The 24,878-nt window shown below is 27.7% G+C and overlaps 2 protein-coding genes, 1 long non-coding RNA gene and 1 pseudogene across 5 annotated transcripts; 1 reads left to right on the top strand and 3 right to left on the bottom strand.

Moving 5' to 3' along the window:
* The first annotated feature begins 4,770 nt into the window (after positions 1-4,770).
* LOC149886071 (uncharacterized) lies at positions 4,771-8,846 on the top strand (annotated as a pseudogene). The gene is made up of 10 exons (XR_016453929.1): positions 4,771-4,905; positions 5,527-5,699; positions 5,893-6,026; positions 6,183-6,255; positions 6,348-6,495; positions 6,700-6,873; positions 6,966-7,100; positions 7,279-7,424; positions 7,544-7,726; positions 7,814-8,846. The product of XR_016453929.1 is annotated as an uncharacterized LOC149886071 (transcript).
* LOC149886070 (uncharacterized) lies at positions 8,653-10,022 on the bottom strand. The gene is made up of 3 exons (XR_016453928.1): positions 9,908-10,022; positions 9,630-9,773; positions 8,653-8,759 (listed from the first exon to the last, which is right to left on the bottom strand). It is a non-coding gene; the product is annotated as an uncharacterized LOC149886070 (long non-coding RNA).
* A 5,519-nt stretch (positions 10,023-15,541) lies between these two features.
* LOC145184581 (nitric oxide synthase-interacting protein-like) lies at positions 15,542-21,969 on the bottom strand. Its single transcript, XM_090092308.1, has 3 exons — positions 21,697-21,969; positions 20,553-20,739; positions 15,542-16,078 (listed from the first exon to the last, which is right to left on the bottom strand). Exons 1-3 carry the CDS (start codon positions 21,967-21,969, stop codon positions 15,624-15,626), a joined length of 915 nt encoding a protein of 304 aa, XP_089948434.1. The 3' UTR covers positions 15,542-15,623.
* On the bottom strand, positions 21,695-23,901 carry LOC145184198 (inositol-tetrakisphosphate 1-kinase-like). Of its 2 annotated transcripts, XM_090092307.1 has the most exons (2): positions 22,927-23,901; positions 21,695-22,002 (listed from the first exon to the last, which is right to left on the bottom strand). In XM_090092307.1, the coding sequence occupies exons 1-2, from the start codon at positions 23,899-23,901 to the stop codon at positions 21,976-21,978; spliced, it is 1,002 nt and encodes a 333-aa protein (XP_089948433.1). In that variant the 3' UTR covers positions 21,695-21,975. The 2 variants fall into 2 exon arrangements, with proteins under 2 accessions (XP_089948433.1, XP_079915944.2); XM_080059818.2 differs by lacking the exon at positions 21,695-22,002 and having other exon boundaries at positions 22,716-23,901.
* Between the last annotated feature and the right edge of the window lie 977 nt (positions 23,902-24,878).

Genomic DNA, 24,878 nt, shown 5'->3' with positions numbered 1-24,878 from the left:
GTATTTCTTTTGTAGTTTTGTACTTCTTTTGTAGTTTTTTGCTTCTTTGGAACTCTAACATAAGTGATATTAACTACCTCTGTTAGAGATTTTCTCTGTGAAGGATTTTTAGAATTTAAACAAGACAACTTTCTTCGTTAATAGACGGTTTTAACCAAAATCTTACAGAAATCGAAACCAACCGAAATCATTTCGCACGAAAAATCATTACATTAGATTTTTTAAAAAATTCACTTTAATATGTTGGGAAATTTACTAATACAATTAGAATTTTTCAAAAAAGAGATCATTTACAATTAAACTCTCATAGTAAAAATTACAAAATGCTCACAGTTGTAAAGCGGATAAAAAGACTTTTTGCGTAAGACTAAGTAAGACTCTTGTGCACTAAATGAAATTTTCCTCCGTTAAACGACTCTTTTAAAGCAAACGTGTTCAACAATTTTATGAACACAATATGCATTATTTTTCTAAACTTTATTTTTCAACAGTCAAATCTTAATTTGGGTAATTTTTTTCAAGTTGTGCACTGCAAAAATTTGTTTCGTTAATTTAACCAAATATGTTTGGTTAAGTAGATTTTGTAAAAGCAACAAACCTGTTTGGTAAAACAAGCAAAATCTTTTGTGAACTTTACCAAATTGTTTTTGTTATTTTAACCAAATTATTTGGTTTGATGAAGTTTTACTTTTTGTCTTCGCGCAAAGTATAACAAATTTATTCGGTTAAATTTACAAAATTTTATTTGTTATTTTCACCAAAAGCGCCGACGGAATTGCAAATAATTGGAGAAAAAAACGAGATTTTGTCGCCATTTTTTTTCTTTATAAATTCTTAGGCATCGTAGTTTCAACAGAACACGAAAATTTATTAATGTCACTATAATTATGATTAACTGTGCTTATTGTGAATATAATGCAAGCTCCAGCAACTCTTATAAATGTCATTTAAAAGTTTTCCACAACAAACTTAGTTATGGTGAAAGATTAATTTGTCGTCAGGATGGTTGTCCGATTGAATATAATTCTTTCCAAAGTCTTGCAAAACATATTGAAAAATCTCATCAAGAAGTTCTTGAAAGACCTACTTTAAAAGAAGCAGATATTACGCAACGATGTTTCTCTTCGAATAACTTGTCTTTAGCTGTTCACTATACCGAACCTGTTTGGACTGATAATATGTCAAATTTTGGTATTAGGTTTGATGAAATCGATGGTATTTTCGAAGATTCTGCTAATTTTATTTCAAAACTAAGAAGTTATTCTAACCACTACATTAAAAATTGTGGATGCATGTTCAGACTTTGTGTCATCAATTGTAACAGGAATTAGTAATAAAACCCAAGTAATTTTTGAAAAGCATGGTCTCCAAAACGATGAATATAATAATTTCTTTGAAAATATCTCACGCCTTAAAAAACCTTTTCAAGGTTCAGAAAGTTAGCATAAACAAACAAGTTATTTTGAAAAGAAAGGGTATTTTATAAAACCAAAATCATGCTCAATAGGTCATTATATAAGCACTCAAAAAACAGCTAAAGGAATAGTTTGCTCAACTCGTATTGCATCAGGCCAATATTTTTCATTAAAGCTGTGTCTTGAGGTTTTTCTTTGTGCTTGATGGAATAAAAAGTAATATAAAACCATCTACTAATGGTTTAGTTTCAGACTTTAAAGATGGAGAGTTGTGGCAAAATCATCAATTTTGTCGTCAACATGCTCATTCCCAAAATACTTTTGTAATTCCAGTTTTTTGTTTTTTTTGATGATTTAGAAACTGCTAATCCATTGGGGTCACATAGCACTGTTCACAAAATTGGAGCTTTGTGTACAATTCTAAAATGTTTAAAACCGCTTCATAACTCAAAACTTGAGAATATTTTGTTAAGTGCAGTTATGTATTCTTCTGATCGCATTAAATATTCAAATAAAGATGCATTTTCTATATACATCAAAGAAATGACAGAATTAGAAACAAAAGGCTTTACTATAAAAATAAGTGGTGATGAATTTAAAATATATGTTGTCCTTGCTCAAGTTATCGGTGACAATCTTGGTTTAAATGGAATATTAGGTTATGCGGAAAGTTTTACTGCGACATACCCATGCAGAATATGCAAAATGAAACGTAAAGACAGTTGTTTTGTTGAATCTGCTGAATTACTTAGAACTAAAGAATGTTGCCATTATGATGTTTCTTTACATAATTGTTCCCTCAATGGTATAAAGGAAAAGTGTTGCTTTAATAAAATTCCATCATTTCATGTTAATGATAATATTTATTGTGATATAATGCACGATTTGTTAGAAGGCATTTGCAAATATGTTTTTCAAAAAATGTTAAACTATCTAGTATTTCAGAAAAAATTCTGCAATCTAGGTGACATAAATAGCAGAATGAGAAATTTTTCATATGATCACTCGTCAATTCCTTCATGTCCCACTGATTATCAAATAAAAAATGGTTCAATTAATATTTGTGCAATTGAAATGCTAAATTTGGTTTTAAGCTTTCCTTTATTAGTTGGAGATTTAGTTCCTTTTGATGACTATGTTTGGGTTGTTTTTTATTGTTAAGACAAATTGTCCTTTACTCATTTGGTTTGCATTTTAACAAATCTTATTTATTATATTTTGATTCTCTTATCACTGAATTTTTACAAGAATACTGCTTTGTATTTAAGTGTGGCTTAACTTTGAAGTTTTATAACCTTATTCATTATCCACGTATTATTAAAATGCTTGGTCCGCTAAGTCACATGTGGGTAATGCGTTGTGAAGGTAAACTAAGAGGTTTTAAGAGGACTGCTTCATCTGTGGGCAATTTTTAAAATGTTTGTAAAACGGTAGCTATTAGACACCAAATGGATCAGTCAACTCGGTTCATGGCAAAACATGGCTTAAAAAATAATGAGTTTTGTGTTGCTAAAACTGAGCCTATTTTACTCTGCCATGTGATTGATGGACAAACTATATCAGAATTGATAGGAAATTATGGATTGTACAGAGAAATTTTTCAAACAAAAAGTGTTTCTGTTAGCTTCATTAACTTTAAAATTGGTGATGTTATTATTTATGCAGTTGAAGAATTATATCCTGCTTTTTGTGAAATCAAACAGATTTTCATATCTGATACTGATTTATTTTATTTCATTTGTCAAAAGTTGTTTATTGTAAATGAATGCTATCACTTGCAATCTTTTGAGGTTGACATTGAAACAGAGTTAATTGTTTTAAACTGCTCTCACTTTGATAACATCATCTCACCTTGGCCGTTGAAACTACGAAATTTAAATAAAAATAAATATGTGTCATTAATGCACAAAATATAACTATTGATCTTGGTAGCATTTAAATTTTATTTTTCAATAAAAAACTATTGTATAATTATTTGATGTTCTTTAGGACAAGATTAAAAAGTCTTGTTGTGCAAATGACGTTTGCAAACTAAATCAGAAATTCAGACTACCTATAAAGAATATTTATAGGTAAATATTTAAGTTTGTAGAATTTCATATTTTTTGTTATAACCATTGAAACTTTTATTACAGAAGAAACCTATTATTCTTTCTGTGACACAAGTTTTGAATGCCCATAACTAAAAATTTAGAATTCAACGAACCATGTCTTTACTCTAAATTAAATAGATTTTGTATCTATTTAATGTGGAGTAAAGACATTTTTAGTAGCATTCTAAATTTTTAGTTATAGGCATTCTAAATTTGTGTCACAAAAGGAACTAAAGGTTCCTTCAATGACACAAGTTTCAATGGTTATAACAAAAAGTTTAAAATTCTTCAAACAATGTCTTTACTTGAAACTAATTAGGTATTTATAGGTGACAAGTATGGTGTTATTGCCATCTGAATCCATCAGAGCATTTTTAAATTTCATTTCTTATTTTGTTTACAAAAGTTATTTTCCTTTTGAAAAAACAAACTTTTTAACCCTGCTTTTTATTTTGTTTCCTTAAGTTTTAAACAAATATGTATTTACTACATAAATGTATTTGCTATTATCTGTTTTTAGTGAACTGATTTTATGTATTTAATTCTAAACAATGTTTTTTTTTTATGTATTGCATTAAATAATTGACAAGTTTTCATTTACTCTTTATTGGTACATTTTGTATTATAATATGTATAGCCCACAAAATAATTATATTATAGATAAATATACAATAACATATAAGTATACTATATACTTTTATAGTATACTATAAGTTTTACTATAACTTTTAAATTGATATATTTTCATTACTTCATTTTTCGGTTTCTTTAGTCATTTAGTGTTATTTTTTCTAAATAAATTTATGTAATTGATATAATGTAATAAAAATCTTAGCAGGGATGCGGAGTCCCAAAAGGACTCCGGCTTTATATCTCTACTTTTTCCAAGTCTGTAGTGTCCAGAAGCTCTAAACATGTTTGTTGACTTATGAGAAGAAAAAAATTCATGAGATTTAATGACTTGAAACTTATTGTTTTTAAGCCTGGAGTCCTGGAATCCTGCAGTCCTTGCCGCCTTTATACCTAAGGACTCCGGGTTCAAAAAATGATTGTTCCTCTAACCTAACAGTCTTAATTTTTTTCCAATTAGTAGTCCATAAACTTATTTATATTTTTAGAGCTCCTGGATACCAGAAACTAGGATGAAGTAATCTTTTTGTGACTTTCAAATCCGGAGTCCTTTTTGGGACTCCGCATCCCTGAATCTTAGATAATGAAAAATTGTTTTTCTGTTACTTTATTTTTCTTTATTTTTAAAGTATCATTAAAAATGAAGGATAAAAAAGGAAGAAGTAGAATGCAATGTCTCAAAGGAGGTTGTGATTGTGATGAATACACAAAAGAGAAAGATTTTGATTTGTGTGCCTATTGTGATCATGCACCAGTTTTACATAAAGGTATTTTGATCAAGTATTTTTATATAATAATGTTTCTAAATAATTATGGAAATATTACATATAACACAATTTTTCTTATCTACTTTAATGAAAGATAATTTCAATCTTGATGAAGATATTGAGTTAGCTCATTTCTCTAAGACCAATTCAATACAGAACACATTATCCAGTACTTTTATTATTTTTATTACTTTTTGTCATGTGTTTCAAAGTTCACTAAGATACAATAAGTTGTGAAATGAAAAGCAGATCATTATATAGTCAAATTACTTGTCACTTGTTTTTATATTTTTAATATTTCATATATAAGATTTTTTGAAAAAATATACCTAATGTTTTATAAATAATATTTAGCTTCTCTCAGTATGTCTGGCATGTTCTTCGAACCTCAAAACTGTACAAAAGAAAATGGAGATGCTACTTTTGCTATTTGTCTTACATATTAAAAAAAAAAAAAAAGTTCTTCAGTGGCTATAACATTTTTTAGTAACTATAACATTTTTAAATATTTGAAAAGAGTATACTTAAAACACTTGATTTTTTTTATGTAATAATATTTCTCACTCTCACAATACTAGTATTACTGTTTGCAACCCATGTGAATAATGATTTTGATTATAGAACCAGCTATTTTGAGCCGAAGTGAAATAGACTTCAGTTTGTACAATAACAAGGTAATGAGCCCATTGAAAAAACATTGCATACAGCAAGCTAATCCATTCCAAGATTCAACTGATAAAGTAGTTTCTGCATCAAAAACTGTACTTCATCATAAAAGAAATACTCTCTTTGAGGTTTGATGTCTTTTTTAATTTTTCTTAATTTGTCTTTATAATGTTTAACTATAACTATATAATTCCTGTGGAAGAAAATGTTATAATACTTAATTAGCAATATTGATAATGTATCATTTGTAACATAAATATGATAATTTTTTAAGTTATGTTTTGTTTAGTAACACTGTAATATTATTTATGAATTTAACAGAATGGCTTAGCTCCGATCCTAAGTTCTTGCATAGATGGGATGGTTGTGTTAAGTGCTTCAAATTTGACCTTTGCTTTACGCAACAAGTTGGCTGGCATAGTAGTCAACCATATTATTCAAAGGAAAGGTTTACAGTAAGTAAAAAAACTGTTAGGTTTTAAAGTTTTTTTTTTTTACATTTTTGTCAATCTATTACTACAGCTACAAGTATATGAATATATGTCATGGTAGTATAGAGAAATGCAGATACATATTTTTGATACATAAATCGCTTTCAAATTGTACTGTAGGTGTCGTCTGACTAATGCAGATGTCTGTGAATCAGCAAATGCCATTATTGCACATTTTCCTTCAGAAAAGATTGTAAGTAACTTTCATAGCTATCAGTTAATGTGTTCTTTATGATTTTTAATGAAACTGTTAATGCTATTTATGTTTAATTTCTTCTTTGTTAGGAAACGTGGTATACTGCTCCTACAAATAAAAAAACTATAGCTGGTGGAAAATTGACAGAAAAGCTTCGCAAATCATGGCGAAATATTAAATCAGTGGGTATTTTAAAAAATTCTAATGACCAACAATTAGTTAAAGATATTAGTGATGGTATGCTTTATATGGTTTAGTTTTTATAAGTAGTATATTGTGTTTTATATTTTTAGTAAATTTTGTATATATAATTAATCATTGAAATTTTGTTTGATAAGTTATATATTTTGATAAAATGTATATTCATCTTTGTACAATTTTATATCATATAATAGAGAAAATTTTCGTTTTTTTTTTTTTTACATTTTAAAATTTATATAGAAGAAGAAATTCAAGATGACCTTAATTGGCTTAAATTTAAAAGTCAACCCAGGACTGAAGTGTGTCAGAAATGGAAATCAACTTCGAAATTTAGGTTGAAAAGTTTTCAATCAGGCACCAAAGATATTCAGAATTTTAAACTTCTTTTGGATCTAAAAGCAGATGCATTGGTAAGTATTTTAAATATTTGTGATATGTTATTACATATGTCTATATATTACTGACTATATGTTACCACAAATACAAAACAATGTATTTTTTTATAGGTATAAATATCGATTTTACTCAATTAAACTTGTAGAAAAACCAGGAGCATTGCAACAACTTTTTGTTTCAAAAAATCCCATTATATGCAAAAAAATTGATAGGCCTAGTTGCCAAGAAATATTCCATGCAAGATGGTTAGTTTTTTATTTTAAATTCAAATTTATGATTAGCATAAATATATTAATAACAGCTTTCAATCTGACAGATTGACAGTTTTGAAGAGGGTGGAAAATTACCTATGTACATTAAACTGAAAATAAAAGAATTATATTTATACCTTCATGTGGATATATATATATGTACATATTATAGGGGTAAATGAAGAGACTGCTGCTCTTTTGGCTATTGTACGATTGACATGCTGCAAACGTTCCGTATGTTTATGTAAAGAAGCAAAGAGAAAATCCTGGACTCCTAGTGTTAAAGAATGTGGCGAATCATTTCTTTTTCTAGCCAATGTATGAATATTAAATATAAATAAACTATTAAAATTTGATTCAAAATTAAAAAAATTTGATTAAAATAATTATTTTGTTACTTACATTGCTTAATTATTCTTATTTGTTTATTTTTTCAGTCAGTTGAAAATGCTGAGCAGGCAATTAATAACATTAGGATATTATATAATGACCTGAAGCTGACACTTCAACCTTTAGTTTATGCTGTACCACCAAACATTGCTGTTGTTGTGTACAACAATCACAGGTGGTCATTTGAAACCCCCTTGAAAGCAATGGATTTTTCGTTTAAATTGATTCAAGTGAGTTTAATGTTATTACTGATATTTGCGTTCTTGCGTACAGATTTTATTGATGATTCTTTATCATTTTCAATTATTTGTCTTTAGATCTTGGATAAGGAATACAATACTGCAAGTTTTCCAGCTTGGATGTTTTTACAAAAATTTATATAACGGGTGACAACTAAAAAACGAGACTGGATTTAAAGACATATCTTCTCAAAGGAATAAGATTTTAAAAATAGGAAAACTGTTTTAGAAGGTATTTTTATTCTAGTTTTTAAATATTTTATGTATTTTTAGTTTTTATAGAAAAATGAATAAAAAAATAAATTCAAAACAAGAAGAGATTAGAAAACGTGTGTATGAATTTTATTCAAATTACAAAAATGCTGGTAAAAAGTTCACTTATGACCACTTTAAAATTGAGAATATACCTAAAAGTACTATCTACAAGATAATTAAACGTGCTGAAAGTGAATCTGGGTACCAAAGAGTTCAAGGAAGTGGAGTAAAAGCTAAAAAAATGACCAGGGGCCAATGCTATAAACATAAAAAACGAAGTTTTTTCCGTAAAACACGAAGTTTTTACCGTAAAAAGCGAAGAAAAAAAAAGTCCATTGCTATAAACATTCAAAAAACTCCGTTTTTAAGATAAAAACTTCGCTATTAAATCCAATGCTATAAACGAACAAGGGAATCGCCTTTTCAGATAAAAAATGCGTTTTTTCGAAAAAAAAATTCAGATAGATTTTTGATCTCAATTTTAGATATTTTCTTCGTGATTTTTGGCGGCCATTGTTGGAACAACGTTAGCGCTTCAAAATCATTGAACATTCTTTGTTTGTGTTTTTATGCAGATATTTTATAGATAAAGCTTAAAAGGATTTTGGTAACTTCATAATAAACTAATTACTTAAAATCTGCATTTAATCGATTATTCAGTTCCTTGTTGTGCTTCGTTAACAATGCATGCATGAATTTAAAATTCCATACTTATTTATGAAGGTTTTCGATAGTAATTCTGGTTAAACAAATTTTTCATAGTGTTTGACTAAAGAAAAGTATAAATAGTCGATAAATATGCCATATAATACACAAATACACAACAAAATAATACACAAATACACAACAAAATAAAGTGCTGTTTAAAGAACTTAAAATGTTATTAGCAATAAAGATCAGAGAAAACAAAGAGGTTCTTCTTGGGAAGCTTAGTATGTTTTAATTAGCAAACTATTTAAATAAAAATATGTATTGCTACATTATATTTTATATATATTTATATATATGAATATATATATATATATATATATATATATATATATATATATATATATATATATATATATATATATATATATATATATTTATATTTATATATATATTTACAAATGTTATAGTATAAGTATGTAATATATAGTATATATTAACATAATATAAGTATGTAATCAATCAATCATATTTCTAAATAAAGATTTTACATTCAAGTTTATATACAAATAGTTATAAACTAATGTAAAGTAAACTACTAACAGTGCTAATGATATATAACAAGGGTAATAATAATGGCAATTTAATCATTCTATTCAAAAACAGCAGAGATATATTACAGTATATAAAATTAACAATGACAACATGATGTAATGTATAGTATATATCAATTTTATATATATATATATATATATATATATATATATATATATATATATATATATATATATATATATATATATGTAAATATGTAAATATATATATACTTCCAATAGTTTTATTAACTTAATACACTAAAATTGAAAATAGCTTCTCCTACACTGTATAATACGATAAACTGTGTTGGTAAAGATTCCATGACAGTCTCTGAGAACATGAAAAAAATATTTATGCCAATAAAATGAAGAAATACCATTATTTGGAAAAGTACTGAAATGCTTTTATTTCGTTTAGTATAATGTTGCAAATCATCTTTAAGCCTAGTTTCTAAAAAATCTAATACAGCTCTTGGGACTCGATACTGCTCTCGAAAAACGTTGTCAGAAACATCTTCGTTAAAAAAGCGACCATTAAACTAAAATGATATTGAAAAACAAAACAAAAATATAATTTCTGCGCCTATTTAGTATGATTTCTGATTTTGTTCGATAAAAAATCATTGAAAAAAATATATATATAGTAATTTTAAGTAATGTTTTAAACACCAACCTCTCGAGGCAATCGGTGGCGAAGCTCATTTTCTGCAACTTCGAAATCTAAGTCTTCATCCGAAAAAATTAAATTCATGTTCCTACTTTAATTTTACACAGTTTTTTTAAACACCAAATACTAGAATGTAAAAATATTCATAAAAATAGAATAGACAGCACAGCATACTTAATGACTAATAAATTCATTAAGTAGGCCTAATAAATAAAAATTACAATAAAAATTACTATTATATTACTACTATATATTACGGATAAAAAAAGCTCGTGAATTTTAGTGACGTATACGTTTTATGCTTTATAGCAATGGCCGAAAAAAATACAAACAGCGATAAATTCTTCGAGATTACGGACTTTTTTTCGTACGTGAAAAATTGCGTTTTTACGAAAGATTTTTTTTCTCGAAAAAAACTTCGAATTGTTTATAGCATTGGCCCCAGGACAAACATTGAAAGGCTCAAACTCATGTTTGACCATAAAGACGGAGTTTCTCAACGACAGGCAGCTAAAAAGTTCAACTGTACTCAGCAACACATTAGTAAAACATTAAAAAAAAGAACAAATATTAAGTCAAGAAAAAAAATGACGATTCCTAAACGCTCTGACCAGCAAAAAGCAGCAGCTAGAACTAAGTGCAGTCGATTATGTCAGAAATTCAAAAATCGTAAACCAATCATTGACGATGAGTCTTATTTCACGTTAAATCACTCCAGTATCAATGGAAATGATATATTTTATACTAGTGATGTAAAATCTACTCCATCTACAGTTAAATACCTAACAAAACAAAAGTTTCAAAAAAAATTACTTCTATGGATTGCTTTTTCTGAAAATGGAATTTCTCGGCCTTATTTTGTACCAAGTGGACTGGCTGTAAATCAAAAAATCTATTTAAACAAATGTATTAAGAAGAGACTTATTCCATTCATCAATAAGTATCATTCAGATGGTGCATATGTATTCTGGCCAGATTTAGCATCATCTCACTATGCAAAAACAGTAATCATGTACCTAAACAAGGAAAACGTGCATTATGTTGAGAAAGCGGATAACCCTGCAAACTTGCCAGAATGTCGTCCTATCGAAAATTTTTGGAGTATTTTGAAAGGCCTTGTCTACAAGAATAATTGGCATGCAGAAAATCTTAAAAAATTACGTTCTAGAATCAATTATTGCCTTAATAAAATTGATATTAAGCTCATACGGAGCCTAGCTCAGTCTATACCAGGCCTAGTTGATAAAGTCAGAAGAAATGGTTTAATTGAGAACAACTGATTATATATATAAAAATTAGAATAAAAATACTTTCTAGTACATTTTTCCTTTTTGTTTTATCCTACTTCTTTAAAGAGATATGTGTCTTTAAATCCAGTCTCGTTTTTTAGTTGTCACCCGTTATTGTTTTAATTGCCTCGATTTCGACGTATCGTGTCCGAAAGCAAGTAAATTGGCTTCTGAGTTAAATCTATAAGTCGACTGTATAGTTGCATTATGTGTAAATAAAATAATATGTATAGATAATTATACTATAATAATACAAATGGAAATATTATTTTTTTTTTAGAGTTATATTACCTATAATTTAGTTTTTTTTGCGAGGTATTTAAAGTTCCGTATTGTCTTAGAAAATAAAGACAATTTATTGTTAACTTTCCACACACAAAAAAGGTAATTTTACGAAAATTTACCAAAATATTTGTTTATCTTAATAAAAACATTTGGTGAATATTTATGCACCAAATATTTTTGGTGAAATTTACAATATCATTTTGTGAAATTTACAAAATAAATTTTGCCAAATAATTTGGTTACTTCAACAAAAACATTTGGTGCATAAATATTCACCAAATGTTTTTGTTAAAGTAACCAAATTTTTTGTGAATTTCACAAAACGTTTTTTGCGGTGTGACTTCTAACGTTTCTTTTCAGACCATTTAAGAATAATTTCAGGCCCTAAGTTCTGTTGCGCATCTTATATTTCTTTCCTAACCCTCGGTTGGCACGATTACCTCAACATTTAGCTGTACAATTTAATGGTGCTCTATTTTTATGATTTTATGGTTATTATAGAGACTTTTATGATAAGAATCATAAAAAATAAAATTACCTATATCAAAAATATATTTGAAACTGTTAACTTTTAATAATTTCAAGTTAATTCCCCCGTGTAAATCTATTTTTCTTATTTTGCACGTCATACAAAAAGGGAAGTTTCAAACTTTTAGCTTTGTTTTTGATTTATCTTTTTATTTATTTTAAATTTTTTCTTCGAAGACCAATAATAACGGGTGATGCATAAGTTATAGGGCAAAATAAAAACTTTTTCTTATTTTTAATTAAAGAAAAAACTATTTTAATTTTTTTTATAAAACAGAATTTATTTTTCAGTAAAAATCAGCTTTTTCTTAGGAAAAATTCTGTCATTCAATAGATCTCTATTTTGCTTTGGCACTTTTCATAAGCAACCGTAAAAAGTTCAAATCAATTTCTTTTACTTTTTATTTAATGCATCAAGACTTGCTCTGTTTAAGCTAGCCAGCCTCCCTCATAAACTTTTTGAGCCAAATGTCCCCAAAAGTTATCAATATTATATTTGTGCTTAAGGCAAGTTTGGTGGGTTGGATTTCTTATCAACATAATTGACGTTTGTTCATCCACTTAGAAAATCTTTAAAGTAATGAGAAGTCGCTAAATCTGGACAAAATAGATAGTTAAATCGCCATGATGCTGTGAGTGAATGGAAGAAGTCATTTTTCTAAACATTCGTTAACATAGATTTTAATGTATTGCTTGGTACAGCCTTGGATGCACGAAACAATGGCTTGTACATATCTTGGTCAGTTACGGCTATCCACGTTTTTAGTTTTTTCGGAAGTTATTCTTTTTTCCTACAAAACGAACACTTTCTAGGAATTTTTTTTTTGGATGTTTGTGTAGCATCCAGAATTTTCAGGCATGACCCCTTTTCAATTGTTAGTACGTTTCTTTTGTTTGGTTTTCTTTTCTCTAGTCCAGATGACCAGAGTGCTTTTTATTTAAAAAAAAAAAAGGCTGTTTCGAGTCTTTTTAAGTTATCTTAGATTGTATTTCGAGCTATTTCTTTTTTTTTTCTTTCGAAACGGTTTATGATTTCACTATTCTTTAATCAGATTATAGCAATTTATTTTGATTTCGAGGCCTTTGTTTTTATTCGATTTTTAATTAGCATAAAGTTCTCTATTAAAATCAATCATAAAATAGAGAAAGGAAGAAGGAAGTTGAGTAGCGTCAATACTTGTGTCGTGTGTTTAGATTGCTAAAAGATGACGCAAAAATGTACTTCCCAAAGTAAGGATTTTTTTTCTTCAGCCATCTAAATATTTGTACGTGAAAAACATTGACCTTGAAACACAAGAATTTTGTTTCAAACCGCTACCGTAATGAACCGAAACTTTTATTAGGAGATATTTTTTAAGTTTAGATAACTTGTTTTAATTTGGTGTGTGATCATGATGATTTCCTAACTATATTAGTATTTTACTTGTTTGTGTGTAAATCAATATTTAATTACAACAACTGTAGTAATTTTAATTGAAATCCTATTACATAATTGATTCAAGTTACTATTCTCAAACCATTCTTTAAGTGAACTTAAAATATTAAAATTTTTTCACGTCCCACTTTTTCTTTAATTATGTTACATACTGATTGTTTAGTTAGCTAATGTCCCGTAAATCACTACAAAAGCAAATCTCTTGTTTTTACAAATACTTATTTCATCAAAAAAATTTGAATAATTTGGTTTTCAAGTTTTTTGCTTGTTTCGGTTTTGGAAATTTCAGTTCTTTCGGTTTCAGTCGTTCACTACTTATAAAATCAAAACTACTTTTACAGTTAGACAATAATGGTGATGGCCTTAATTTTACTACATCAGGGCATTCTTGTAAAAGATGTGGTTTTTATTTAAATAAAGAAAAATGTTTGATAACTTACCAGAATTAGAAAGCATATTATCTACAGATGTCAAAATGACTCTAAATACATAGCCGGGTACAATAGAATGTCCGAAATGTACATACCATGTCCGAAATGATGAGGATTCAGATGACTCGTACTTTTATTAGAAGAAATTTAGAGATTTTACCGTGGAAATCAATCTTGGGGGATTAACTGTGTCTGGTGATTTGGTATGTTATTAGGTAATACATTGCTATATATTTCGTGAAGTAGCTGATAATATATGGATTTCTTTTTGTCCTGTCTAATGATACTTATTTCTGAATCTTACCAATTAAACATGAACAGAAACCATGGGGTTATACTTTCAAATATATTCTTTTAAAGGTAATCTTAATTTGTATTCATCAAGATCTGAAAAAGAACCGAAACAAAGAATTTTGAAAAAAAAAAAACACTAAAAATAATAATCTTAATAAAAATTGCATATAGTTGATAAAAAAAAAAAGAAAAAAAAGAATAAAGCATTTCTTTATCTTTTTTTTGTTCAAAAAACTCGCCTCCAGATTAAGACGTCACGGTGAATAGACGTGTTATGAAGTACGCCATGTTTTTTTTTTGCATATATTCGCATAGTAGGATTGTATCCCATATTAGAGAAATTTAAAAATTTATGAAAAAATGTTACTTTTTAAGATTTTATTTCACGTATGAGGATAATTTCAGCTGGGGTTCGGATATAAATACTTATGTCCAAGTGTAGGAAATAGGAATTCAACTCCGCTTTATTAGTGATGGGCTAAGATATATCTTAGCCCATCACTAATAAAGCGGAGTTGATATATCTTAGCCTATCACTAATAAAGCGGAGTTGAATTCCTATTTCCTACACTTGGACATAAGTATTTATATCCGAACCTGAATGCAACCATTATTTTTGGTAAAATTAGAAAGTAGACTTTACCAAAAATAATGATTGCATTCAGTTACTTTTAAAGCTATTCAGTTACTTTTGAAAAACATTTTTGACTTGTTCGGTTTTATATCTAGGTAATGAAGGTTTTGATCACGTGTAAAAGTTTATTATGTAAAGATGTTATTGATGATTATATGTCGAATAAATGGTCTATTTGCTTTAAATTTAAGAATCGATCATCCGTGGCTTTTTCAAAGCTAAAGGTATTAAAATTTGCAAACTGTTTACTTCAAAAAATTTGAGTGCATTTGAAATTCATTGAACTTCTAATGTGGGTACTCACTGTTAACAAATTAAATTTTGTGTTTATCAAGTCAAGTTATTAGTTTTCATTCGTTCTCAATTCGTTTCATTGATAAGCATAACACCAGCAACTTTATGTAGTAAGCGCACGATAAGAGAAAAACAAGTGGCCGGAAAATCGTTTTCGTTAGATTAATTAAAGAAAACCTTATTGTAGTTACTGAAATGATCTAATATATAAAGATCCGTATTTTTATATAACGAACCGTATTTTTATATAAAGATCCGTATTTTCCAAAGATCTAAAGATTAGCTCAAAATGTGAAATTAAATCAAACTATTTTTTCCAAATAATATATATATATATATATATATATATATATATATATATATATATATATATATATATATATATATATATATATTGTATATATATTATTTGGAAAAAATACTAATCTTTTAATTCATAAATTACGAATATTTTATTCACCATATTGATTGTAATTGTGATTTTAAAAACCTTTTAATTGCTTCAAACTATTAAATCATCATGAGCAAATTTTCAACCACACATAAGAGAAGCACCGTATAGTTTTCCCTCTAATTCACTACCACTAACTCCAGCAAAACCTGTACCACCTCGTTTAATTTCGATAACATCGCTCGGTTGAAGTTTTTTTCCAGTTAAAGGACAAACCCAATCTTTCATAACAAACTTCTTAACACATGCCATTGTAACAACATCGCCAGTTGGTTTTAGCACTGCACATGGAACTTTGTTACTTAATACATCCTTTGTTACAGGACATATATATCGTTCATTTTTAGCAATTAGAGATTTATTATCGCTTTGCGGAGCTAAAGTAAACTTTACAGAGATCAAATCCTTCATTTTTAAAACTTTACCGCTCATCGGACAATATACCTTGGTATCTGGTTTTTCTAAACGGCTATTGTTTGCTTGAGGGGTGAGAGTTGGAATCCAGAAACTTGGTAACTTTGTCTTTTCGATATCACCTGTAAAAAAAAATTTTAAAACTCTGGTAAACTTTAAAGAGCATTTTAAGCAATGACAAAAAAAAAAGTAATTTAAACAATATTTACGCATTAATTAATATGATGAAAATTAATATGATGAAAATTAATATGATGAAAATAAAAGAATTTTATGTTAATTAATTTAGAAGAGTTTTTTTGAATGATGCATTTAAAAAACTAAAATCAAAATGTGGCTTACTAAAAAATTCAAAATGATCTTGGTTGGGTGTTGCCTTGATCATTTTTAAATAACTTAATCAAGAAATTGAAAATGCAAATTAATGGCAAGATCATGATACGAAATTGGTTAATACCATTAAAGATAATGAATTTTTTAGTTTAAAAGCAAGATTTTCTTGCTTCTATGCTTATTTGCATTTTTCACACATCATCTACCGTAAATCCTGAAATAAGCGCCCGAGTGCTTATTCGAATTTTAACCCTCAAATTTGGACGCTTATTCGAGCAGGGCGCTTATTTGATTTTTTCTAGATGTCAAAGCAATTTAAACAAATACAAAAAAAGTAAAAAAGGGATTTCGAAAGACACGCGTTTTATGTTCTTTTTTTTCTCCTGGATAAAAAATACTAAATTTCTCCACAATCACATATTTATATTTACGCCCCCTCCTCATTCTCGTCAATCAGTATTTTCATTCGAACAGGCTTCAGCAATATCTTATCCGCTTTAAACGGATTGTCCTCTTTTGAATTCATTTAATCGAACTGATCTTTGAGTATTGTACAACCTTCACTGCAAAGTTGATCCGCTTTAAACGGATTGTCCTCTTTTGAATTCATTTAATCGAACTGATCTTTGAGTATTGTACAACCTTCACTGCAAAGTTGATCCGCTTTAAACGGATTGTCCTCTTTAGAATTCATTTAATCGAACTGATCTTTGAGTATTGTACAACCTTCACTGCAAAGTTGATCTTTTTTTAAATAGGTGATGTCGTTATCTTAACTTCCGTAACACAACTATGCACAAGAGAGAAAAGATTTTACAATCATTTTCTTACTTGGTTTTCGCCAGGATTTTAGAATCCATAAGGACTACTTCTCTTTTCTAAGGACTATTTCCTCATTTAAGACTACAGTCTTAAATGAGGAAATAGTAGAAAGGCATCATAAAATTCGTAGAAAGACATCATAAAAATAGTAGAAAGGCATCATAAAATTCGAAACAATGTTGCTTGTTCCGAATACATCCAGCATACATCCGATGACTGAATGTAACGTGTACAACTTCCTGGAACCAAAACCATGTCAATACTTTTGCGCTTCAAAGAATCTGATGCAGCATCTTTGATGGCACGAATATTCCATGTTAGTAAAATTTTTTTTCCCTAATGATAAAGTTCCGAGCATTTTATTGATCTATTGGATTGTTAGTTAGGTATTCATCCATGACGAGGCAACTACATATTCCCCACTGAGTTCATTGTTTAGCTTTTCTACGTCTCGTTTAATTTAAGCACGTTGAACGGTTTCATTTTTTCCCCATTTGCTTAAACTGTTAATCAAACTGAAATGCGACTTCTTTTCGTCCTGTTGATTTTAAATTAACTATTTTAAACTCTTTTTTGATAACAGTAAAAGTAGAAACAATAGAAACCAAACAAGAGTATAACTATACTGTAAGCGTATTCTTCTATTTCGCAAAATGTTTGCAACGAGTTTGGAAGCATGTCAGCATTTTTCTGCGCTAAGACAAGCCGCTTTGTCTCATCAAATTATTACACCAACTTTACTTGCAAAAATTCTTTCTCTTGACGAAAGTTCATTTTAAATGTCACAATATAATTACAAAATATTTCTCCTTTGTGAGAAGCAGTTATAACAAGAGCATCATTTTCAATTCAGCTCGCAATATTTTAGTTAATTGCAAATAAACAATACCATTTTTTTATAATACATAAAAAAATATTATAAAAAAAAAGTTCGGAAAATCCGATTTAATAATGCTTTTTTTCGATTTATTTATGGTGACCAAACTTTATTTACGCTGCCTAGAATATTCAAATCATAAATACTTAAAAGTTTAATTTTATCTTCACAAAATTGTGACGTTTTATGTAAATACCGTTGACTTTATATGCATTTGCTCTATGTGCATTTTTTTGTTTTAATGTAATCGCTTTTTTTATGCTAATTTTTACTAAAAACTGTAAATTTGAACTAAAAAAGCAACTTCCTGAGTCAATATTTCCTTATTTGAAAAAGTTTTCCAAAATTGTTCAGGAGCAGAAGAAATACTGTACTGTATAAAGACCGCCAGGTTCGACCTCTCCCTACCTTTGATTTCATTTTTTAAAAAAGTAAATGCAGCTTGTATAAGTGTTTTTCAAGTGCAGAACAAATTTGAAGTCGATCATAAGAGCTAGTATTTTATATTTTAAAAAAGAACCAGCCTCAAAAACGATAAAATCTCCCATTTTTGGCTTCTTTTTCTTTAAAATAGTTTTAAAATGATGAAAGAAAAAACATCAATTAAAGATATCTGTTTGTGCAGTTTGTTTGGAAAAAAAAAAAAAAAGGTAAATATTCAAAATCTTTAGTAAAAGTACAACCATCTGTAGCAAACTTTCAAATTGGATGAGTAAAGTTTCTCAAGTATACAAATTAAAATTTAAAGTGAAATAATACATATAAAAATATAAACTTTTTATAAATTACTATTTTTCAATTAGGTGGACATGCCAAGAATCAGACATAGTACTGAAAGAGGTTAAAGAATAAATATTAAGTTACTTGATAAGTAAATTAAAAGTTGTCAAATATTCATTTATAAACTTCATTATGAAACTTTAAGGTGTATATTAATTTAACAATGAATTTTATTTTTTATTTGTCAATTGAACTTAAGTAACTTGTCAGAAACCCTTGATCCAATATCATCTAGGCAAGTTGCTTCAGACATAATAAAAAACAAGATGGAATGAGAAGGCATTGAGAGAGGCCAGTTCTACAGGAGTGTAAGTTTCATTCTCATTATTAAATAATTAACAAAAAGTTTGGATGTTTATATAAAACTTAAGTGCACATATAAAACACTCAATAGATAAAAGGCTTTTAGTTAAGCAATTGTTTTGGTTGCTAACAACGTTTTCAAAACATTTGAATTGTAAATTTTAAGAAGGGGCTGAAAATACATACAATTTAATTATACTTTATTTTTAAGGTGGAAATCTTTTAGCTTTAACTGTTGGAACTAAAGACAATAAATCTTCTAAAAAGATTTTAATCAGATATCATTTCAAACAGTGATGGTTGAAGATGAAAATAATCACTTAGTTCCACCAAAAGAATTACATCTTCTTACATCAACTTTTAGATTGGCATCTTTTTACAAATTAGTTTCTAAAACATTACATCTTACTTCAAGGTTATCATGGGATAAATTGGCTCAAAAATGTTACATCTTACTTCAAGGTTATCATGGGATAAACTAAAAACTAATTTAATACTTATAGTTCATCGCCTCAGAAAATATTTGAAGGTTAAAGAGTGCACCATTGGACAAGAATTAGGCAGTAATATTTCTTCAGTAATTTTGAGTTCAAAATATCATTATCTGAACTACAGCAGTATACAAAAAAATACTTCAATGCAGAGCAGAAGGTTACCTGAAAAGATTACATGGTTGTCTGCCATATTCTCTCATTTGTGAAATTTAATTGTTGTTATCTGAGGGATCATATGCTGAACAGACTGGTGAAACTGTTCACAGTGCCTTTATACCAAGTTGGTCTCAATATAAGCAAAGGATTGGGCATAAAGATTATGCTAAACGATTGAAACCTTCTACTGTCACTTTTTGCTTAGATAAGATGTATAAAAGTAGTTATTTTTGTTGCATTTGTTGTATTTTTTTTCCTTTAAATTATTACAATAAGGGGATGTGGTGTAAAAGGAGTTTAAACCACTTCAAGTTAAGATTTGTAAAAAGTGTAACTAATTTTTTAAGAAAGATAATGAAAGATATTAACTTCAAAAGTTTTGCTTTTTTTTTTTTGAAAGGAGGAAATATCATCATAAAGGGGTAAGATTTTCTCTTGAAAGAGATAAACAGGGTAAAGAATAACTTTTTATGTTACTTCTGATTGACTTTAGATTGTCCAGTACAAAAAAAAAACATATCTAACCAGCACTTTAACATGAAAAGAAATTAGAGGTGGGGAAGAGTAGAACCTGGCTTACTCTTTGTGGCTTACTTTGCAAAGAACTTTTATAAACCTATGATTATTTTTAATCAAAATTATTTTTTTGTTACTGTTTTTTTAAGGACAATTGATTTTTTTTAATGAAAGTAACAAACTGAAAAATTTTAAATGCAGTAATATTTACAATTTAGTCAATCTTAGTTTATCAATATAATTAATATATATTAAATGACTAGAAAAGAATAATCAAATTCAATTAAACAAAAAAATTACTATAAAATGACTCACTGGTATTTTTAATTGAATGCAAGCTGTCATCGTTCTTTGTTTTTTTTAAAGCGCCAGATTCTCCAATGCTTTTAAAAGGATTTTCTCGTTTTGTTGCTATGCTAGATTCAAGTCCAATAAACTGAGAAACTTTAAGCCTTTCACTTTTTTCATTACTTTCCTCTTCATCTTGCTGGTCTTTTTTTAACTTTCAAAGAAAAACGTTATTTTAGTTAATGGGATACAAATTGATAACCTTGACAAGAAAAAAAGTGCAAAGTGTTAAATATAATTCACTATATGCATACATAAAAGTACTGTGTGATAAAAGATAAGAACGCTGAAAAGACAAAAAGTAGGCAAATGTCTTCTATCTTCAGTATTTTTAGTAGTGTTATAAATTGTTCAAATTATTCAAACACACACCCAAAAAAATTAATACTTTTAATATTTATGATATGTTTAAATCAGAATGGATTTAGTTTTAGGAGGAAGGGAAGGGGAACCAAAAGAAAAAAGATCATTTTAGTTATGGGAGATGAGAGCAGTGGGATCGTTTTAATGGTGGGAGTATTCGTCTTTTTGAAATTGGATTTTATACAATTGAATGGAAATATCTATTAGAAAATAAAAATCAAAGGAAATTTCTTTAAAACAAAAGTCAACTAAGAACATAGAAATAAAACTATGAATGCATAAAGGATTTTTTAAAATAAAATTACTTGTCCTCATAATTTTTGTACAAAATGAAGAGGACAAGTAGTTGTAGCTTTTGCTATGGTGAAAAAGTAGAGTGTGATAAATATCAGATTGAAAAAGACATGTTATCACTAAGCTCCTCTCCCAAATAGATATGCACTTGGTACATATATTTTTGTAGTGTTTAATTTTTAGAACTAAAATCTGGGTGTGTCACTAAAAGTAGTTCTTAACTTAAATCTAATGAAATTTCACAATGAAAAATTCAAAAGCAGCAAATAACAGTGTTGCAAATGTTATGAATATTGATCTTTTGTGCTAAAAGAAAAATTTAAAACAATTCTTATTATAAATGCTTATCATAAATGAAAAATACAATTAGTGCAGAAAATGATAGTAAGGAAATTGAACACATGTTTTGTTATCAGGTAGAAGAACTACAAAACTTAAATATGGGGAAATCAACCTGTTTTTTATAAGCTTTAGTCTTCTTAGCAATTGTTTGCTTCTGATGAAGAATATATTCAAGTATGGCTTCTCTATCATATAGGTGGCCTTCTGTTGTGACTACTGGATCTTTACATGGCTGCAATGTCAAACTACAACAATCAAATTCTTTTATTGCATCTTTATTGAACCTTGTCTTTAGTGAGCCCCACCCAGAAGACTTAGAATCTCGTTGTTTTTCATGATATGTATATACTGCACCTGCAGTAGAATTTTTACCATGCCTTGTCATAGAGATTTATTTTAAGTACTTAATTCCTAAAACCTGAAAATCAAACAAAGTCATAGAGTAGAGAGATAAAGGTATATAAAGGTTTATAACAGCAATGAACTATTGGAGTTTCAGGAAGACAAAAAAACTAATAGAGACAACAATATCATTTTTTAACCTAAAAAGCAGTGAGTTTGAAAATTTTTTAAAGTTTACTTCTAATAATTTTATAGACTTTTCTAATTTAAAAAATCTACACTTTTGTAATTTAGATCACACAATTTGTTCAACCAATATTGCCTCAAATAAAAATTTTATTTTTAGCTAATGAAGATGTTAGTAAGTAGAATATATAAGATAAGAACAGCATAACAATTTGAAATGTAGTACAATCCATATTATGAAGTAAAATTAAATTGCTGCTTTTGTGCAAAAAAAAAAAAAAAAACTTTTGTGCTTTTTTAAGTTATAGTAAACTAATTGGGAACATAAATCTTATTTCAAAGAAACCATTTGCAAAAAAGGAAAGAATTTCTTTTGAATTTTCTAAGTTCAAAGGAATAATTTGTGGTTAGGTTCTATTACAAGTAAAACAGAGCTCTACTGTAAAATTCTTTTTAGTGTAACAGCTCTTTTTTTATTTGGCCCAAAGGAACAATTTTTAAATTTTTTTTTTAAAATTTTTGTTTTAAAATAAGAAAAAAGAATTTTTTTATATATTCAGTAAATAAAACATGAAGAATTTTGAAATGGAGAGAAAACTTAAATTTTCTTTATTATGAGATGAAATAATCTACTAAGGAATAATAATAGTAAAAAAAAAAAATTGATGTTTTAATTTAGAAACATAAATTATTTTAAACAAAAAGGAAACATAAATAAAAAAATTTTTAATGACAAAATTTCTCAGTAAAAAAAATGTAAATTTTCTTTTATATTAATAATTCTTCATCTTATAAAGGACTTAAATAACTCTACCAGATGGTTTCCAAAATGGTGTTCACCTATGCCAATATACGAAGGAAATTGATTAATATCGATAACTGCATAATCTCCACTATCTTTATCAACTAAAATATCAAAACCAAATAAAAATAGATTGGTCTTACGTTGAATTCTCAAAATCAACTCTTCAACAATACTGAGATTTAAAAGATTTGGAATCATATCATCGTTACACCATTCTTTCTTATTTGGATCATCAGAATGGAATTCTTTGAGATAAGGCTGGCCAGTTTTGGATATGGAATGGGAATCAAAATATAATGTTTCCATTAAAGGACATTCAATTTCTTGCATAATTTTAAAGTTTTTAATTGATGGACGCTCACATATGTTAAATTTATTCCCAACAACAAAAACCTTATAAACTACTCCATTGTGATTATGAAATTCTTGAAGCAGAGATGGCTGTGGAACATTTACTAGACTACCACTAGAAAATATCAAAGCCATATCATGAGAACCATCAGCAAAATATGCTGAATAGGGCTTCAAAATAACTGGAAATCTGATTTTGTGTTCATTAATATTGTGTAAAATATCAGACATTGCCATTTTTTCTGTGAGCTGTATTGTTTTAGGCAAAAATAACTTTATTCCCTTCATACTAAATTCACATGACTTAAGAAGTTCTATCATATACTTTCGATTTGTAAATCTTGTACACCATTCAAGATTATCAATAAGAATTGTATTTGAATGCTTTGTAAAATAAGCCAAAAAAGATTTGATTTTTTTGTTTGCTTCTTCAGCTGAAAACTCATTATGGTAATCAAGTACTTTATGTAAAACCACATCAAAGGGACCTTGAAGTTCCAAATCAATATTTGTATTTATTTCACATAGTTCAATATTTGAAGCTTTACATAGATCTGATATTCTCTCAGGAAGGCGAATGGATAGTTTTTTTCTGGTAGGAATACATAGGCCAACACGTAGAAATGGCGCCATTTTTTTTTTTTAAATAAATTTTACTAAAACTTATAGCACCTAGTATAAATTAATAACTTTCTTTAGAGTAGCAGTTTGATTGTTAAAAAAATTACATGATAATACATCAAATCATGAAACAATGCAATAAACACTTCAAAAAGTTCCATCAATATGCATGAAAGGCAAAAATTGTAAGTAAATGCTTAGTGTAACTTTTGCAACAGGTTATATAGAGCATTATTGCTTAAATAATCTGCTGCAGAATTTCTCCAGAATATATTAATTATATATAGCTATAGATTATAAGAAATTAAAGAAAATTTTCCTAAAACATTCTTCACACAGCATCACATGCATTTTCATAAAACAATTGTGATCACATTCTATTAGTCCATAAAAGAAAAATTTTCTATTCCTTATATACATTCATACACTTCTTATACACAATTTAACAAATGGTAGATGTAAATCAAATTAGAGCTAAGAGATAAAAGCACTTTTATTTAAAACTAGCAATTAAATTGAATGTTTTATCCTCTGACAGAAAGAAAAAAATTCAATTCAAAAGCAAGATTTTTATCATCGAAGTAACTTTTCACAAGCTAGCAACCTCTGAGACTTATCCTTGTGAGTAATAGTAATAAACTTATCCTTGTAAATCAATATAGATTGATGGCTATATTGAAGAAAAAAATTGAACTATTGACTAAAGTAATGAAATTTGCAAAAAGCAAATTTCATTACTTTAGTAATAATTCAACAACTCAAAAAAAATAATAAATAAAAAAACTTTACAAATAAGGAAATTGTTTTAGAATTTTGTTAAAGATTGTTAAAGATTGTACTTATATACATATATTACATTTTGAATACATACACTTGAGAGGGCAGATAACAGTAATGCAGTAAGATGTCATATAAGGACAGTAAATATATATGTAAGTACAGTAAACTAAATCAAATCAAAACTTTAATGACACAAGTTTGGTATATTC

The sequence above is a fragment of the Hydra viridissima genome, unplaced genomic scaffold (assembly GCF_058129835.1).
Source record: "Hydra viridissima isolate aposymbiotic clone 2 unplaced genomic scaffold, HvirCarnegie_v1 scaffold_7, whole genome shotgun sequence".
Taxonomy (NCBI): domain Eukaryota; kingdom Metazoa; phylum Cnidaria; class Hydrozoa; order Anthoathecata; family Hydridae; genus Hydra; species Hydra viridissima.
The sequence above is the reverse complement of the archived record's forward strand: the minus strand, read 5'-3'. Positions and strand labels throughout refer to the sequence as shown.

What these genes read in the sequence shown, in the direction of transcription:
- LOC145184198 (XM_080059818.2), bottom strand. Translation starts at nt 23,901, where the DNA reads ATGGCGCCATTTCTACGTGTTGGCCTATGTATTCCTACCAGAAAAAAA.
- LOC145184581 (XM_090092308.1), bottom strand. Translation starts at nt 21,969, where the DNA reads ATGACAAGGCATGGTAAAAATTCTACTGCAGGTGCAGTATATACATAT. An exon ending in CTAAAGCTTATAAAAAACAG is followed by an intron (nt 20,740 to 21,696) that starts GTTGATTTCCCC and finishes TTTCTTTGAAAG; the next exon opens with TTAAAAAAAGACCAGCAAGA. An exon ending in GCATTCAATTAAAAATACCA is followed by an intron (nt 16,079 to 20,552) that starts GTGAGTCATTTT and finishes TTTTTTTTACAG; the next exon opens with GTGATATCGAAAAGACAAAG.